This window comes from Miscanthus floridulus, chromosome 17, assembly GCF_019320115.1.
Source record: "Miscanthus floridulus cultivar M001 chromosome 17, ASM1932011v1, whole genome shotgun sequence".
NCBI lineage: Eukaryota > Viridiplantae > Streptophyta > Magnoliopsida > Poales > Poaceae > Miscanthus > Miscanthus floridulus.
Window position 1 is genome coordinate 2,556,913 of NC_089596.1, and position 16,862 is coordinate 2,573,774.

A 16,862-nucleotide genomic window follows, 5' to 3' on the forward strand; every position below is an offset into this window, starting at 1 on the left:
GAAACCTCAGAAGAGAAGGCAAAGGTTGAACGTGGGCTTTAGTTTGTATGGGTCCATAACTTTTCTTGGAGGCCTGTTTGCCTGTCTTTTTTTTTTTTTTGAAACTTCCTGTTTGCCTGTCGGCGGAGACGGAGGCGGAGGCGCGCGGACGTGCTGGGCCGGCCTATCTACTATACCTGTACGGGCTAAAAGAAATGGGCAAAAAATCCTTAAAAAAACAGAGTTTCTAAATATCTTCCGGCAGTTTTTTTGTTTATGTTTTCTTCCACTTTTGTATGGTGGAGATTTTTGTTAAGATTCGTGCTTAGTCATGTAATATTTTCCCGTTGCGTTCTGTGCTGTGAGCCGTTGTCTTTGTTTACAGTTATCCCGCTTCGTTTTGTATGTATCTAAATATTCAGCGTGTTTGTTGGGTCATAAATAATTATAAATTTTTAGTCAAAATAGTATTTTTCTTTCGTCCCCAACACGAATCCAGTCAGCAGTAATAAAACAGCCGAACCGGCTAATTATCCCGCTCCTTCATTTCAATCTGGGACTGACTGTTCTCGGTCGATGGCGGGTGTGGCCTTGCCGGCGGCGGTTTTGTCCGCGGTGGTGGCGGGCGCGTGTAGCCGGCTATCGCAGCTGCCCGGTCCTCCCTGCTCCGCGCGCCTCGACGCACTCTCGAGCTCTCCCTTCTGCGCCGCAGTTCGTACTCCGCCCCCGTCTGTCGCTGTCTTTTGTGTCGTGCCGCGGTCACCCTCGTCGCCGCGCCCTCGTCCGCCCGCAGGTGAGTCTTCTTCTCTCCCTCCCTCCTCCTCTATCGCATCTGTCTCCCCCAAACGGTGGTGGGCGTCGATTGCGCGGCGAGTAGTCGGCGATGCGAGCGCGGGCGAGCGTGTCGCGGAGCAGCGGCGCGGCGGTGGGTGGGAGCAGCGAGGCGACGAGCTGGAGCGAGGTGGTCTGCGCGTGCGCTTGGCGGCGCGCGGAGGCGACGACGGCCGGGGTGAGGCACTGCCGCGCGGCGTGCATCGGCGTTGGCAACTTGGCATGGCGGGGATTGGATTGGGATTAGATTTGTCTGGGCATGGGCGCCAAGTGTAAAAATGAGAGTAGTTTATTGTTCGAGGTTCAGTGTTTCAGTTTTCTCCGATTTGTTTGTTCTTGATGTTGATGATTGCTATCAAACCTAGGAGGCATCTCCTTCAGAGTGGTTGGATTGTTTTTGTTATTTTGCAAAAGGCTTGTTGCTGGAGACGCCTTCATTTTCGTCAGTTCTGCTGTGTTTCCTGCCTACCAGCATGAAAGCAATTCTATGTGGTTCAGTTTTAGTAATTTTTTTCAGTGATTGTTTTGTTGAAGTTCAGGTTAAGTTTAGTGTTGCCTATTTTTCAGTTTAAGTTCAGTTTTAGTGCAGTATAATTTATTTTCAGTTTTACTTTTTTGTTGAGTTCAATTTCAGAGTTCTCTCTAAACGCTTGTGAATGTCTTAAGTTTGTCAGATAGTATGTAACTAAGAAATTGGGTGCTATTTTAGCTACATGTGTGCACCGCTTTCTTCTAAGGGAAGCAAATCTCTTTGTGGCCTTATCAATGCAGTTTGTGTTTATAGATTTTTAAGTAGTATAGCAGGACTATTATACACTATGGGAATTATTGAATTGTGTTTATATAACATGATCTGCAATCATATGCATACTCCTTTGAAATAACCCACCTCATGCCTTGTTTGGCTACACTCTAATTCACATGTATTGGGATAAAAATCTAGTTAATTTTCTATCCTAATACACCTCAATACATATAGATTGGGATGAATTGTAGTGCTGCCAAACAAGCCTTCAGGGTTATTATGCCAAAGTGATTACTGAATACTGATTACTAGGTTATACTTCAGATTGTGGTGATCATGTAATTGTATATTTGATGCAGTGGTGAAGGAAGACTTGAAAAGCAGTTCCGCATGAGCTGTGTGGGATGTGACCTTTTTGTTTGTTACCGATCAGAAGAGGATCTGGAGGCTGCCCCTTTCATATATGTTGTTGATGGAGCACTGAGTTCAGTTGCAGCTGAGACAAATCCATCAAACAACTATTTAGTTTTGCCATCAAACAAAAGTTCCAAATAAACCAACCAAAGTATTCTGGTTATTTAGGCTTGGTTTCTCTTTTGTTTTTAGTTGGTCTAGCTTTTAGTTTCCAGAAAACAACCCGTAACTCGAATCATCATCAGTCCTGCTCCTGCAGGTCCAATCTATCACTGTCCTGTGTTTACACGACGACATGACAGAGATTAGAAGAGAGAAGAGACCAAGTCATCTCAGTTCCTCCCGTTCCTTCGTTCTCGACCCCACTAATGTGCTAGATTGGTCCGTGGATTGAATAGGTCGTCTGCACATTTTTGTTGCTAATGGACACGTCGTGGTCTATCAATCAGTGGAACTGGAACTTAGATATGCAGTGTACTTGTGGACTCCAACTTAGATATGCAGTGTTGCCTATTTTTCAGTTTAAGTTCAGTTTTAGTGCAGTAGAATTTATTTTCAGTTTTACTTTTTTTGTTGAGTTCAATTTCAGAGTTCAGTTTGTCCATCAAACAAATCTTAACCTATTTTTAGTTAAAGTTCAGTTCAAGTTTAGCAGAATCATAAATTAAGTATTGAGGAGTTAGTAAAAATTATTATGAACTGCTAGTTTTCCAAAGCAAACCTGATGACCAACACTTGTTACACAGTGCTATGGCAAGCAGAGAAAATTCAGAAAGGAAATTGCAGCCCGACTGTCTTCCAGAAAGTAGCTGCAAGCCAATACAGCTTGCATATGTAAAATTCAGTTATAGTATTTTTTTCCTTGAGTGTGTTCAGTTTCTGTTTTTTTTTGCCTGTATTCAGTTTAAGTGTGTTATCTGTCCGTCTTTGGTTCAAGTCCAGTAGAATCTGCGGGGTAATTTTTTCCCTTGTTTTTGCTCCAAGTTTCTTTGGTTCAAGTCCAGTAGAACTAGCATCCTGGTTCATATCATGTTCATTCCCTTTTGAAGAAATATCCATTCAATAATTGTTTTTATTGTAGTATGATTTTATTTAAAATTGTTTTACGTAGGTATGAGAAATATCATGGATATTATGGAGGGAAGCAGGAAGCAAGAAAGTCCAACTACACTGATATGGTAATAGGACCTTTCAAAGAGATCTTTTTGTTTTTTTTACAAATTTGATGCCCCTTATTCTAGTTGTGTACCGTAGGTTTTTATATAAATTGCAGCTGCTACAGCTAAAAGGTTTGCCGCCTTGCAATTGTGCTCAACTAGATTTGCCTTCAGGATAGATGTTATTCTAAAAATAATGTGAAGTATTGGCAGGCCACATCACTCCTATTAAGTATTAACAGATCCATGGTGCTGAAACTGTTTTTTTTTGTTCTGCATGACCTTAGGATGAATGATATCAGCATTGTAGTGAGACTACGAGAAGCTATTGGATGTGTGGTTCTGTAGGTTTTGGATGTGGGCTGCGGAATAGGTGGACCGCTGAGAGAAATTGCAAGATTTAGGTCAGATCGTCAAGTTAAAGTTTTTTAACGCTGGTGAATTTTGATGTCCTTGGTGCCTTTTTTTAACAAACTGATCAATGTATTAGAATTGAATTAATCTTTATCAGTTAAGAGTTGGCACTTGGCACTTGTGGTCAATTTGCTTTTTTGGATGGATTGCACCCTTCACTCTTTGTTGTTTAGAGCACTGCCTTCTTTCATTTCAGTATTTGATTCATTTTCTGTAAAAGCCCCACGGCTAACTGAATCAAGCAAATGGTTTTCATGCAGGTCAACTTCAGTTACCAGATAACCAGGTCAAAGGTTATCTGAAACCACATTTTTAAACTAAGTGGCCGAGCTGGGATTTTTAAACCAGGTTATGTTCCAGGTTTCAGTGAATCTGCATATCTGTATATATGGCTGAGCTAGGATTTTTTTTACCTTGCTTTGATGATTTTCTCCTGGCTTTTGTAATGTTGATGCCTGTGTTTGGATCCCTGTTCTTGGTGACCCAATTGGATGCACTGAACCTGCATATCTTGATGCTTGTGTTTTGAAAATTGTAATGTTGTTGTTCTATTAGTAATTTGTACCAAAATTAGATGCAGATCTATGCAAAAAGACAAAACAAATTTCAGATGAAGGTGCTTGGGTGGACTAGCTTGATTGTTTACCTGCGTTGCATCTTGTTCTTTTGCTTCAGATCTGAGTGCTAATTTCAAATTTGGTCTTGCTTTTGCTTTGGTCCTCATCGTCCTTCTTTGTCTGCTACGTCCGTCGCCGCCAGCGGCCATCTAGGGTGCCGCGTTTTTTGTTTTTGTTACGGCGCTGTTTTTTTTTCTTTCTTCTCTGGCCTTGTTTAGTTCCAAAAAGTTTTTCCAAAAAGTGCTACAGTAACCATCACATCGAATCTTGCGATACGTGCATGGAGCATTAAATGTAGATGAAAAAAAACTAATTGCACAGTTTGGTTGGAAATCGCGAGACGAACGTTTTGAGTCTAATTAGTCCATGATTGAATACTAATTGCAAAATAAAAACGAAAGCGCTACAGTAACCAAATTCCTAAATTTTGCCTAACTAAACACAGCCTCTGTCAAGTTTGCATAGATCTGTGTTGTCATTTGGGTGAGATTTTGCCACGTCACTTTTTCCGGAAGTGGAAGATAACTACCCTGAAAATCTTCTAGATTTTTATTACGTACAGGTGCTTTTTTATTTTTGTGCTTTGTTGTACAGATGTGACGTGGCAACTTATGATTTGTTGAAAAAGTGGAAGAAAACAAACTGAACAATCTTCCACAAGATGGGTAGTCAGTCCAAAAAAAAAAGGAGAAGGAAAGGGCAAAAGGTCTCGGTTCCAAAAAATTATTTTTCACGTCAGTTTTTATTGTCATTCTATTCTTTTTCTCCTGAAATTTGGCTTTCACTATTGTCATAGTAGTGCCATGTATTATGTCAACCAACTAGAAAGCATGACGACACATTTTGATATTTTTGTCCCTGATATAAATAGTTTAAAGTTCCAACAAAATCCTTTGTCTAAAACAACAATAAAAAAAAATCCAAACCTGGATATACCTCCACGTTGTAACTTCAGGCCATAACAGTTACTACAATACACACACACATATATATATATATATATTAGCTAGCTATAAAATAAGTTATTCTGTAGCCATTTCCATTTACGATAATTTTATATATTAATTTATGATAATGTCAATATATATTTACGATAGCTGGGTTACTATAACACATGTGGATATTTACCATAATATTATAGTAAACCACTTAGTAAGAAGTTACTATAATCTAGTAAATTAACATAGTAATTATCGTAACTCAAAGTGGCTACAAAATAAGTTATTTTGTAGCCAGCTATAGGATAGTAGTTCTCTCTCTCTATATATATATAGCTAATACGTACATCAAAATGCATAGACACATCCGCTGATCTACACAACAAAAACATCCTACCCCAACAAAACAAAAAAAACAGTACCCAACAATTTGTCCCGTTTCTTTTCTTGTAAGAGAAGAGAAAAGAGAAATAAAACCATACACGTACGTCTAGGAGTAATCCAAGGTAAACCACTGGTACAATCAAAAAGGTTGTGGTAGAGTATTCAATTGGGTGAGTAAATATAAAGACCAGACCATTGTAATCTATAATTATATTTATATTTTATTTATTTATAAAAAAATGTGGGCCACCATCACACTCCTCCTGAATGGGCGACGCCCCCCTCTCCAAGAAACCCCAAACCGATGGCCGGCCGACCCTGGCCCCACCAAAGGAAAAATAAGAAAATGCCCTCGCGCACCCGGAGACCCCACTAGGGCCGTCCGATCCCGCCCACAGGACGCAATGGACGGCCCGATGCGGCGCCTGCCCCATGTCGGCCCGTCGCTACATGTACGCGGGAGTCGCACCCAGGGCTGCCTCGCTCGCTCTCCCCTCTCCTCGCCCACCGGAAACGCAACCCAACCAGGGGGAGGAAGGAAGAGGGGAAAGCAGGAGCCGACTGCCCACACCACCCACAGGAACGCCGCGGGGCAGGGGGAGGAGGAAGACGGCGGCAGGCGGCTTCAAAAGGCAGGGCGCGGTTATCTGCTTGCCTATCTTTCACTTCCCCTCATCTACTACTGCCCTGCGCCCTTTAATTTACCCGGAAGAGTAAACAAGAAGAAGAGGAAGAATTGTGTTGCAATCCAATCCATCCCGCCGCTACCTGCTGCTTGAGGTTGACTGACTATCTCTATCCGATCTTCCGAGTGCGGGGTCCGATGACCTACCACTGGTACTGCTTACCTCCTTCCCCTTCCCTTTCCCCTTAATTTGGTTTCCTGTTGCTACGATTTAGCTTCCATCTGTTGTTGCTCCTGTTATGTAGTATGCTAATTCGGATCGATTGAATTGATTAAGCTTTTCTGTGCCATAGAGGCGATCTTTTAGTGCTTATTAGATGTATTAGTTAGTTAGTGTCGCCCTGGCGGCGTTTCTGTTGTGTTATTGTATACTAGTTGCTAGTTGTTCCCACACCCACAGTTTGTGCTGCTAATACGCTATCTTTACCTGTCATCATGCGTTTGCTGACTCATGGTAGGATGAACAACATTCTAGACCAATATCTTTTGATATACAAGCAAAACAATAGGGAAGCGATTCCTGCACCAAATGATGAATTATGAACGATTCTAGTGTGCTTGTTCATTTATCGTCCTACTAGACATGACTCTAGCAGTGCTGACTTAATACATGATCTCGCTAGTATTATGCAGTCTTTGGACAGCGCCCCACGATACTATATTTGTTAAGTGCACAACTGATTTGAAACTGTTTTTTTTTTTAATCGGACAAGTGATCTGTAACTCAGCGAAGTATATCTTTTCTATTTACTGTAAGTACTAGGACAGTCTGGTCATCAGCAGTGCAACTGTTAATTAGCAAACTAGTGCAGTACAAGTTCTAGAAAAGTGTTTCAAAAGTTTATTGTTGAATGTTACAGTTCTGGCCTAATGAGCATAACAAGCTTTGCACATCAGGGCCTCAAGGGTCGTCATCATCTATCTATATTTGAGGTTCTTGCATCAACATGACGAGGTGCTTTTACACCCATCAAACTGTTACGGGGGTGACGCTGTGGCTATCATTTCTGTAGGCAAACGGCCACAGATAAGAGCCAATGATATGAAGGGTCTTTTTTTACAACACAGACATGCTGGTAATGTCTGTTGCTGCAGCAGGGTTGGCGTTGGTTTCTCTCTGTTATTATCTTCTGCTGCCTCCTTGTGTGGCTGCATCAGCCATCAGCTCTACCAGGAGCAGCAGTATCCAGAGATATGGTGTGAAGCAGAAGCACACACAATTCTACTCTGCGCTGGGGTAAAGAATCACTCTGGCAGAGTTGTTTTACTAGTCGTATTCAGTTTGCAAACAAGAAAACTCCCTGGACTCAATTAAGCATCGATAACTTTTCAACATCAAATAATATGGGCACTGGGGAAAAAGGTCTTTACTTACTTTAGGAAGAAATAGCAATATGTCAACAAGGAAAGTTCCAAAGTTAATAACTCATGCATTTTCTGCCCTGTAACTATAATTGTAAATAAATGTTTACGCACAACACTTTCATTCTCTCCTCTTGTTTTCTTCGTGTATTTATTTCATTCATTTTTATTTCCCCCTTCTTTTTTCCTTTTTGGTCTCAGGTCCATTTCACTTACCGTTTTGGATAGCGTGGCTCGTTTTGGAATTAACTTTATGCTAACAGAATCTAGGTATCATTAGCTAGATTAAGCTAACTGCTTGACTTAGTAGTGTATAAATCTGTAAAGAAAGTTACCTGGTTTGGGTTGAGTCTCTATAAAAGAAATGGAACAGAGGAACGTTCTGGCATTGGGTGAACATATTCTGAAAGCTACTGTTCGCAAGCGAAAGCATGAGACTGCTATGGAGCACCCTGAAGGCAATGATGCGATGGTGTTCTCTCAGCATGATCCAAGGAAACACCCTGTGACATTTGATGACAGAGCTAAATGTAAGAAGTCTAAATTAATTTCCTGTGGGAGTGGAGCTATATTGGAGTCATATTGGAACTTTAAGACAAGTGGGCTGCCTGTGCGTGTGCTTTTCTACCAACATGGTGACTGGAGTGATTTTCCAGAGGATGTTGTCAATCTAGCACAACAGGACTTCCAGTTGAAGAGGCCAATTACTACTGCTGTGTTCCAGAACAAGCACATCCTGTTGGACTTCGTTCACATGATTTGCATAGATTATGAGATGACCATAGACAAACCACTAGCATGGGTTGATGATCATGGCAAACACTTCTTTCCAGATTTATCTGCTGGACTGTACACATCTAAACCATCTCAGCATGAGGAAGGTGAAGCTGATGAGTGTGATGGAATGTCAAGTGTAGCTGAAAGCTCAAGTTCGGTATCTGTTGGTGAAGTAGTTTCTCATAGTAAGAGGATCAATAATATTGCAGAGGACAACCTGAAAGCACATAACAGGCTGCATGAAGCTGTTGGTGAAAATAATTCAGGTCCTTCATTCCATTTGAATGAATATTTTAGTGGAACCATACAAGCTACTGGCAAGCCAAACAATGGTCCACGTGTTGATTCAGCTGTGCAGAATTTGTTGCTCAAAGGATTAGGTCAGCCTTTTAGCGAGAAAGATATTATTGGTATCTATAGAACACCACTGCTAGATCAGCGATGGCAAGTTCGTTGTGGTCTCTTCCAGAAGGAGGTCGAAGAGACCAGGAGTCGTCGGGGGAATGCAAATGTGCGTTATGCTTGGCTTCCTTGCTCAAGATATACCATGGAGCAGATGATGATGCGAGGTGCTCTGGAAACTGCAAAGCCTCAGAAGGGGTCCATGTCTGGTGTTGGGACTTGTCTTGCTCCTGCAAACTGTTCAAATTCATGGTAAACATCTTTTCTGTTTCAGGAATTTTTTTTCTATGTGTGCTCCTTCTCCTATGTTATACTCACCTCATGTGTTGTCTTTAGGTCTTCAGTTCTTCCTTTCCTATTTTTCTTCATTGCAACTACTAGTTTAGAACTTTACCTTTGCTACTGGTGTCCTTTTTCTCTTACTTCGAGTGACCAATGCATCTTGTAGTCTTACTTGAAGTTTATTTACAGTGCCAGATATATTGATTTTCAAGAAGATGGCATCATCAGAATGATGCTGTGCCGTGTAATAATGGGTAATGTTGAGGTTGTTTTGCCTGGATCAAAGCAATTCCAGCCATCCAATGAAAGTTTTGATAATGGCGTGGATGATCTTCAAAATCCACAGAATTACATCATATGGGATGCTAATGTGCATACACACATATATGCTGAATATGCTGTTATTGTCAAAGTACCCTCCCGTGACCAACTGGTACTAACCTGGATCCCCCCCCCCCCCCCCCCCCCCCCCCCCCCCCACACACACACACACACACACACACACACCACCACCACCACCATTTTCCTTCTGTATTGTTATTTGGCCAGAGACAATTTATTTGGTACTATTGCAGAATGTTTGATCTCGAAGGATAGCGTGCCCAACATATCTGAGATCGTAAGTACTGGTTCCCCAGACAATCTAACCAAGGTATGCTTCTTGGGGTTCAGCTTGTGTGGATGTTTATAGCTCAAGTTCAGCATCCTTTATATGGAGCAGCACATGTATGCCTAATATGTGTTAGCATGCTGCACATCTCATAGCACATATTACCTGAATGGAGTAATTTATAACATGATACTATGGTGTAAAATGATGTGTGATCACATCTCCTTTATCATTTGCTTTATTTTATTGCCAAATCTTGAACCAACATATAAATAGGTTGTCAATGGTTAACCTTATGGCAGATATCATTTATCTAAGTCTTCGAAATTTAAATGCTCCTTATTGGCAATCCCAATCCTGTAGTTACCTTGTGTACTTGTTAAATTGGTTGTTATAATAGTGCTCTACATATAGTGTGAATAAATGGCATAATTCTCTAGTTTTAATGTAAGTAAGAAATTTAGATGCATGGAAGGGCATAATTTCCTCGTAGGAAATGGAATGCTGTCAGTACTATTACTCATGGAGTTCTGGAAAAGTGGGGATGTTATACACTCACTATGTTGACAAAACATGTAGTTTGTTCTGTGCTTCTTGGTCATAGTCGTATTCTTAGGTTGATGAGAACTATTGGAATGATGGATCCTCTTTTATTTAATCCAACTCTCCTGAATTATTGTGTTGAGTGAAATTAGAAACTGATGTGATGAGTTACGTTTTCAAGAAAGCTGCTACATAGCTGAATAGCTAACCATGTAAATTCTAACTGCTGAGCTTAGCTGAAGCATAGTTTTGATTTGGCAATTTCCTTGTTACTTCCATCTTTGTCATTCTGTTCCTTGTTTGGTTTGATCAGGAAGATAGGTTCCAAACCTTGGCACCTTCTGGTGTTGAACAAGAAGCACCTAAGCTGGGGCATGCTCCAAGGGCTCCCTCCTCACCATGGATGCCCTTTTCAATGCTTTTTGCTGCCATTTCCACAAAAGTGCCTCGTTCAGACATGGACTTGGTCATCAGATACTATGAAGAATTTAAGGTTGTAATTGTCCTTTTTCCTCTCTTTTGAGGTTTCCGGCTGCGTTCAGCAATATGCTTGTGGCATGCTAACCATGGTGCGCTTCTTAATTTTGAAACAGAGGAAAAGGATGAGCAGGAGCGACTTGGTGATACGGATGAGGCAAATAGTCGGAGATAAGATATTGGTTTCTACAATAATGAGGCTTCACCAGAAGGTATATTTTTTTCTTTTCCTTTCCTTTGGTTGCGGCTTATCATGTTCATTGTTGAAGCCGTTATGCATACACAGTCAAGGTTTGAGGGAGTAACTGCATATCAGCTTATGGTTACATTGCATACATGATTCATCCATTGCAATTTAAATTGTTGTGAGTAGAAGGAAGCTGACAAGGTCGATGATGGCTTTTGCAGTCCCCACCGATGGCAGCAGCTGGGCTACCAAGAGCACTCGCAAGGGGGAAGAGGGAGTAGCCGAGTAAGATTTGTTTAAGCCTTGTTTGAGAAATATAGAGTACAGATGCTTTGTCGACATGGCCAGACTCAACGCGTCGATGGAGTCAAAAAAAAAAAGGAGGGAGATGAGCAATTGTTGTAGTATAGTCTCAGACTCAAAAGTATTTAGGTCTTGACATAGTAAAACTCAGATAAACATTACTCTGAGTACTTATTTCCGCTGGTCGATTGCCTCTGTGAAATCCGGACAGCAATCAATATGCCTTGTGCTCCTTTTTTTATTTTACTTGCTGTTTTTTCACCCTTTTTTTTCAATGGCAAATGGACTGCCTGCCCCTTTCAGCTTCTTCCATGCTTCATCAGTTTTGTTTCTCTCGTTGCCGTTCAGCTTGCTGGCTCATGTACCGTCAGATGGAACACAGTAGTCTGGCGTCTTCCTTGCCTGAATAACGAGCAGTGATGCAAGTACTATTGTTGGTTTCATTCTATGGGTCTCACTGAATCGATCTGAATCAAGGCATAATAGGATGCTGGAAAGTCATTTTAGAATTATGCTTTGCTTATTAACTTATATCTGGTAAATTAATACTGGTATGAAACGAAATCTTATTCAGGCAGAATTTCTGGATACAATTTTTGGTTATTGCACTACCATACACGTCCCAATACTTGGGCATTGCACAAGCAGCTGGTGGACAATAATACTTGAACGTTGACGTGCCAAAAGATGGAGGGGCCATTGTGTCATTTTCAGGCGTGGCTGTGGCTGTGGCCGTGATAGTGGCAGCAGGCACCCCGCCGGATAAAGCTAAATAAACGCTAATGCTTATCCATTCATCACTCACTGCAAGTTGCGTGATCACGAGGTTAGTGTGTTGTTGTCATATATGTAAAGACTTCATACCGTGCAGCCGTTTTCTCAGCGTACCACACCTCTCTCTCTCTCTCTTCCTCTCTTCTTCACCACCGACGTTCAAAGGTGAGACCCACAGCGGAACTCTGGCTGCCGCACAGGCGGTCCCGGCGGCCGTAGTAGCCTCCTCGACGGCCGCACCACCGCCCCCTTCTTCCCTAACTCCAGCACGTGGTGTGCCATCCTCTCTCTCTCTCTCTCTCTCTCTCTCTCCCCCCCCCCCCCCCCCCCAAAACTCCGGCGGGTTTAGAAGCGAAGAGGCTCGGGGGAGGCAGGCCGACCAGGCGGTGAGGACGGCGGGAGGGCGGGTTTAGGGTTCTGGCGGCGGTGGAGGCGGCCAGGCCAGGGTGGGGCGGGGGTGCCCATGTCCATGGCGGCGGCGGGCGGCTTAGAAGAGGAGGTCGCCACGGGTGGTGGGTAGATCGATGGAGCTTCGGGTGGATCCAGCGTCGGTGGCCATGGACAATGCGGCTTCATGCAGATCCGGCGTCGGCGGCCATAGGCTGTCAGCGACGAGGAGGAAGGCGGCGGGGGTGGGGCGCGAGGAGGAAGGCGGCATGCGGCTTGCCTAATTTACGGCCGGCCTAAATTAGGCGTGTTCTTAGATATAATCAAAAATTTCAGCACACAATGTTATTGTCTTTAACATGTGTAGACATTATACTATAGAAGAGTATGATTAAGAATACAGTGGTAGCAAAGGCTACTACAATTCATCTTATCTTATATTTATAAACGAAGAATATCTTTCAAAATATTTATAACCTAAGAATCTATTTGTGGCCGTCTTTGTTTTTTCTCTTCTTATTTCAGGAAGCTTTTATGAAGACAATTTCGCAAATTGAAGAGCTACCTTTTGAGTTAATGGAAACAGTCATTACACTTTTGATGAAAAAGACATAGTATAACAATGTTAATACACTCTATATTCCTAGATTGAATAAGAGTTCAGGAGCTGCTAATAAAAACTAGAGCCCTTATCCAATCTACTAATGCTGGAATTGTAGTTAAGAGTATTTTGGTGTAAATTATAATAGTGTCGGGGACCAATACTAGGGTACCCAAAGAGAAGAAGCTAATAACCATCAACGTTGATTCATCCGAGCGGTCAAGAGCATGACTACAGCTCTTGCCGACCACCGAGGCCGCGGGCTCCGCCTCGTCCAACCCCTGAGGGTGGTTCCGCCTTGCCCTGATACCGAGGCCGCGGGCTCCGCCTTGTCCGACCCCCGAGGGTTGGCTCCAGCTCTTGCCGACCACTAAGGCCGCGGGCTTCGCCTCACCTGACCGCTGAGGGTTGGCTCCAGCTCTTGCCGACCACCGAGGCCGCTGGCTCCGCCTCGTCCGACCCCCGAGGGTTGGATCTAGCTCTTGCCGACCACCGAGGCCACGGGCTCTGCCTCGCCCGACGTCTGAGGGCTGGCTCTGCCTCGCCCAACCCCGAGGTCATGCAATCCGCCTCGCCCGACCCCTGGGGATGGGGTCTGCCTCGCCCGACGCCTGAGGGCGGGCTTCGTCTCGCCCGATCCCTCGATCACTGGCTCCTAACGGAAGCTCACGCCGCTGCCAACCACTACGGGCCAGAAGGTAGGACCCAAGGTCAAACTTCTGGCATCGTGCAGGGAGTGGTCACGTCTCAACATGACTCGTCCCCACTGACATGTCATTCCAGGGAACTCATATCGCCCACAGTGACGGACGCGTGGTCACTATGCTGCCTACTCCCTGTACGGCCGCTGATCAGCACGCTGGTGCGCTACGCTGCCCGCCAGGTGAGGAGTGGGACATGATGGCCCGCTGACAATGCCAGGGCATGGCATTGTTAGCAGACAGGCGCCCAGCATGGGACTGTCCCTGTTCACCACCTACCGTGTCAGCGAGACCCGCACAGAGGAAAAGAAAGGCCCGACTGACCATGAAGGATTTCCCCTGCCTCTCGTTCTCTTCTTTTCTCCCATTGTAACCCATGCTTTCCCTTGGCCTATAAAAGGGAAAGCAGGGTGTCCCATTAAGGGGCATTGAACAAGCGATCAGGTTAGACAACGGACACTCGATCCAAACACATCTGAACTCACCCGAACCGATCGAAACTCATCACAACACACCACCAGAGACTTAGGACATGTCCCTCTCTCGACTGTTTGTAACCCCTACTATAAACTTTCTGTGCTAGTAACATGAGCAGCAGCCATGAAGTGGACGTAGGGACATTCTTCCCGGACCAGTATAAACCTTGTGTCTTCTTAGCACACCATTCGGGCCAGCCGCACAATAATACAAATTTATTCGTTGGAGTTTACTCGAAACACCGATAGTTGGCGCGCCAGGTAGGGGTCTTTGCGCGTCTCGACATCAACACTAGTCCTCGGATGGCTAGCCACAACCTCAGCTGGGTCCCGGGCGCGCACATGCATTTTGGGGACCTAGACTTCATTGTCACGGCGGAAGGAGAGTTGGCGATGGCTCCCGCCGCCGTCCAACCTCTCCACTCCATCAGCCTCGACGCAATCACCGAGGCACTTGAGGTGCTGTGGCTGCACGCACCAGAGGCTCACGCCTCCAAAAGCAACCAGCTTCTTGACTTCGACTATGGGAGGCTAGAGCACTAGCTCGGCGCCTTCCTAGGACCCCTGCCGTCCCAGGAGGACCTGCTCTACCTCACCTTCTCGTTCGCCAACATCATGGCGTAGCTTGCCAGAGGGGAGCCACTTTCTCTGGCATACCTCATCCGGAGCGCCCCGACAGCGCTCCTGTTCGATCTCCGCAACGCTGCGGAGACCGACAGCCACCCTATGGCGCAACGTGCCCCTTCATCCCCTGTGAACGACGAGTTTGTGGGGATGACCGAATATGTCACGGAGTCTTTCCACGACCTCCTCGTGGGAGCATCGGAGTCACCCTTTGGCTTTGACTCTAGTAGGGGGAGTCATCACCTCTCTCATGAATGTTTTATGGTAGGTACCCCCGAGGGACACGTCGAAAGCATCCACAAAGAGGAGGCTACCCCGATGAACGACCTCGATGATGAGGTCGAGGAGGAGTCAGCGGCCCCACCTCGCATGTGGGTGGAGCAGCTAAAGGCCCGACACCAAGAGCTCGAGGAAGCGTGACTCTAGCTCGAGCAGGAACGCACGGAGCTTGATCGAGAGATCGAGCGCCACAGAGACGGTAGGCGTGCACGCGCCATGGCCCACGACGTGAACCAGAGGATCGTCGTGGATGATAAAGCCCTCCCACACTTCACCTGGGCAAGCCAAAACATTGCTGCGGCAGCAGCTTTGCTCTGTGGGCTTCTAGGGCCCACGACTCCCGAAGATCATCGGGCCCACCGTGAGATTCGCACGCTGCTCGAGCGTGCGGCGGCACAGTAGGCCGAGAGCTAGATGTCTTAGTGACGCGAGCTTGATGCCAGCCAGCGCACGCCCTCAGAGTGCCCTAGCAAGGATGCATCAAGTCTAAACCAGGCGCCACAAGGCGGCAGGCAGCGCACCGCGGTCCCGGTGCATCAGCGTCTCATCCTCAACCGTGATGCACGCGACACCCTCGACGCCCGCAGGAGTACCTACGATGACCCAAGAGAGGGAGCTAGCCCCGACTATCACCCTTGTCATGGCAGACGCTACGACAGCGGTGAGGACTGAAGCCTGAGCCCTGGCCTACCGGGGCCTCAGGCCTTCGACCGACACATCCTCAACACTACCTTCCCGCCAAGGTACCAACCACCAACCAACATCCCAAAATATTCTGGGGAAACAAACCTCGGACTGTGGCTCAAGGATTATCGGCTTGCCTGCTAAGCCAGTGGAGCGGATAATGACGATTTCATTATCCGCAACCTTCCATTGTTCCTAGCTGATTCTGGCACAAACATGGTTGGAACACCTTCCGCCCAATAGAATCCAAAGTTGGGCGAACCTAAAAGAGATCTTCATGGAGAACTTCCAGGGCACGTACAAGCACCCTGGGAACCCATGGGATCTCAAGAATTGCCGATAGAAGGTCGGAGAAACCCTCCATGGGTACATCCGGTGCTTCTCCCAGCAGTGCAATGAGCTTCTTAACGTCGCCGATGCCGATGTTATAGGACTTTCCTGTCTAGAACAATCTATGAGTCCCTGGTTCACAAGCTAGGACGTAAGGGCCCATGAACCACCAAAGAGCTCCTCGACATCGCCACTAGCGACGCCTCGGGCGAAGAGGTGGTTGGAGCGATATTCAACCGCCTCAAGGGCAAGGCAAAATGGGATGAGAACGCCAACGAAGGTGCCTCTAATTGCCCCATCAGGAAGAAGAACAAGCAGTGGCACGAGGGCTCGCTCGTGGCCGCCGCCGACCGAAGGGGTGGTCGAAAGCCCATGGAGGGCACTCCGAACCACTTCAAGAAGCTACTCAAGGGACTATGCCTTCCCCATCAAGCATATGTACAAGGACTGCGACCTCATGAAGTGGTTCTTGTCTAGAGGCTCCAACAAAAGGGAGCACGGGAAGGACCCCAATCCGACCAAGGACGACGTCGAGGGGAAGGACGGTGGCTTTCCGATGCCGGATGGTAGCCTCATGATCTTCAGAGGGCCGACAGCTTTTGACTCCAAGCGTCGTCAGAAGGTCGTGCCCCGTGAGGTCTATACGACCGAGCCGGCCATGCCTGCCTTCCTCCGATGGTCGGAGTCCGCCATAACCTTCAATCGGACCAACCACCCGGAGAACATCCCGCAACCTAGGAGATACCTGATTGTCGGCACAAAGCGGCTCACCAAGGTACTGATGGATGAAGGCAGCAGCCTCAACATCATGTATGTTGAGACGCTCGATGCTATGGGCATCGACCGAGCGTGCACCCGACCGACCGAAGCACCTTTCCATGGCATCGTGCCTGGAAAGC

The 16,862-nt window shown here is 45.7% G+C and overlaps 2 protein-coding genes across 4 annotated transcripts; both read left to right on the plus strand.

Moving 5' to 3' along the window:
- Positions 1–522: 522 nt before the first annotated feature.
- Positions 523–4,246, plus strand: LOC136518417 (uncharacterized). 3 transcript variants are annotated; one of them, XR_010774486.1, is made up of 3 exons: positions 523–772; positions 3,081–3,147; positions 3,801–4,246. XR_010774486.1 is itself a non-coding variant. In XM_066512076.1 (3 exons), the coding sequence occupies exons 1-3, from the start codon at positions 556–558 to the stop codon at positions 3,472–3,474; spliced, it is 345 nt and encodes a 114-aa protein (XP_066368173.1). In that variant the 5' UTR covers positions 523–555; the 3' UTR covers positions 3,475–3,658. The 3 variants fall into 3 exon arrangements, 1 of the variants encoding a protein (XP_066368173.1); XR_010774487.1 differs by lacking the exon at positions 3,801–4,246 and adding an exon at positions 3,475–3,658; XM_066512076.1 differs by lacking the exon at positions 3,801–4,246 and adding an exon at positions 3,414–3,658.
- Positions 4,247–5,882: 1,636 nt separating this feature from the next.
- On the plus strand, positions 5,883–11,414 carry LOC136514771 (probable inactive poly [ADP-ribose] polymerase SRO2). Its single transcript, XM_066508482.1, has 7 exons — positions 5,883–6,316; positions 7,728–8,957; positions 9,177–9,409; positions 9,563–9,639; positions 10,454–10,633; positions 10,734–10,829; positions 11,026–11,414. The coding sequence occupies exons 2-7, from the start codon at positions 7,891–7,893 to the stop codon at positions 11,083–11,085; spliced, it is 1,713 nt and encodes a 570-aa protein (XP_066364579.1). The 5' UTR covers positions 5,883–6,316; positions 7,728–7,890; the 3' UTR covers positions 11,086–11,414.
- The last annotated feature ends 5,448 nt before the right edge of the window (positions 11,415–16,862 follow it).

Excerpts from the sequence above, each read along its gene's own strand:
- LOC136518417 (XM_066512076.1), top strand. The coding sequence starts at position 556 with ATGGCGGGTGTGGCCTTGCCGGCGGCGGTTTTGTCCGCGGTGGTGGCG. Across the intron at positions 773-3,080 it reads GCGCCCTCGTCCGCCCGCAG|GTATGAGAAATATCATGGAT; the intron begins GTGAGTCTTCTT and ends TGTTTTACGTAG. Across the intron at positions 3,148-3,413 it reads AGTCCAACTACACTGATATG|GATGAATGATATCAGCATTG; the intron begins GTAATAGGACCT and ends GCATGACCTTAG.
- LOC136514771 (XM_066508482.1), top strand. The coding sequence starts at position 7,891 with ATGGAACAGAGGAACGTTCTGGCATTGGGTGAACATATTCTGAAAGCT. Across the intron at positions 10,634-10,733 it reads GATACTATGAAGAATTTAAG|AGGAAAAGGATGAGCAGGAG; the intron begins GTTGTAATTGTC and ends ATTTTGAAACAG. Across the intron at positions 10,830-11,025 it reads TAATGAGGCTTCACCAGAAG|TCCCCACCGATGGCAGCAGC; the intron begins GTATATTTTTTT and ends TGGCTTTTGCAG.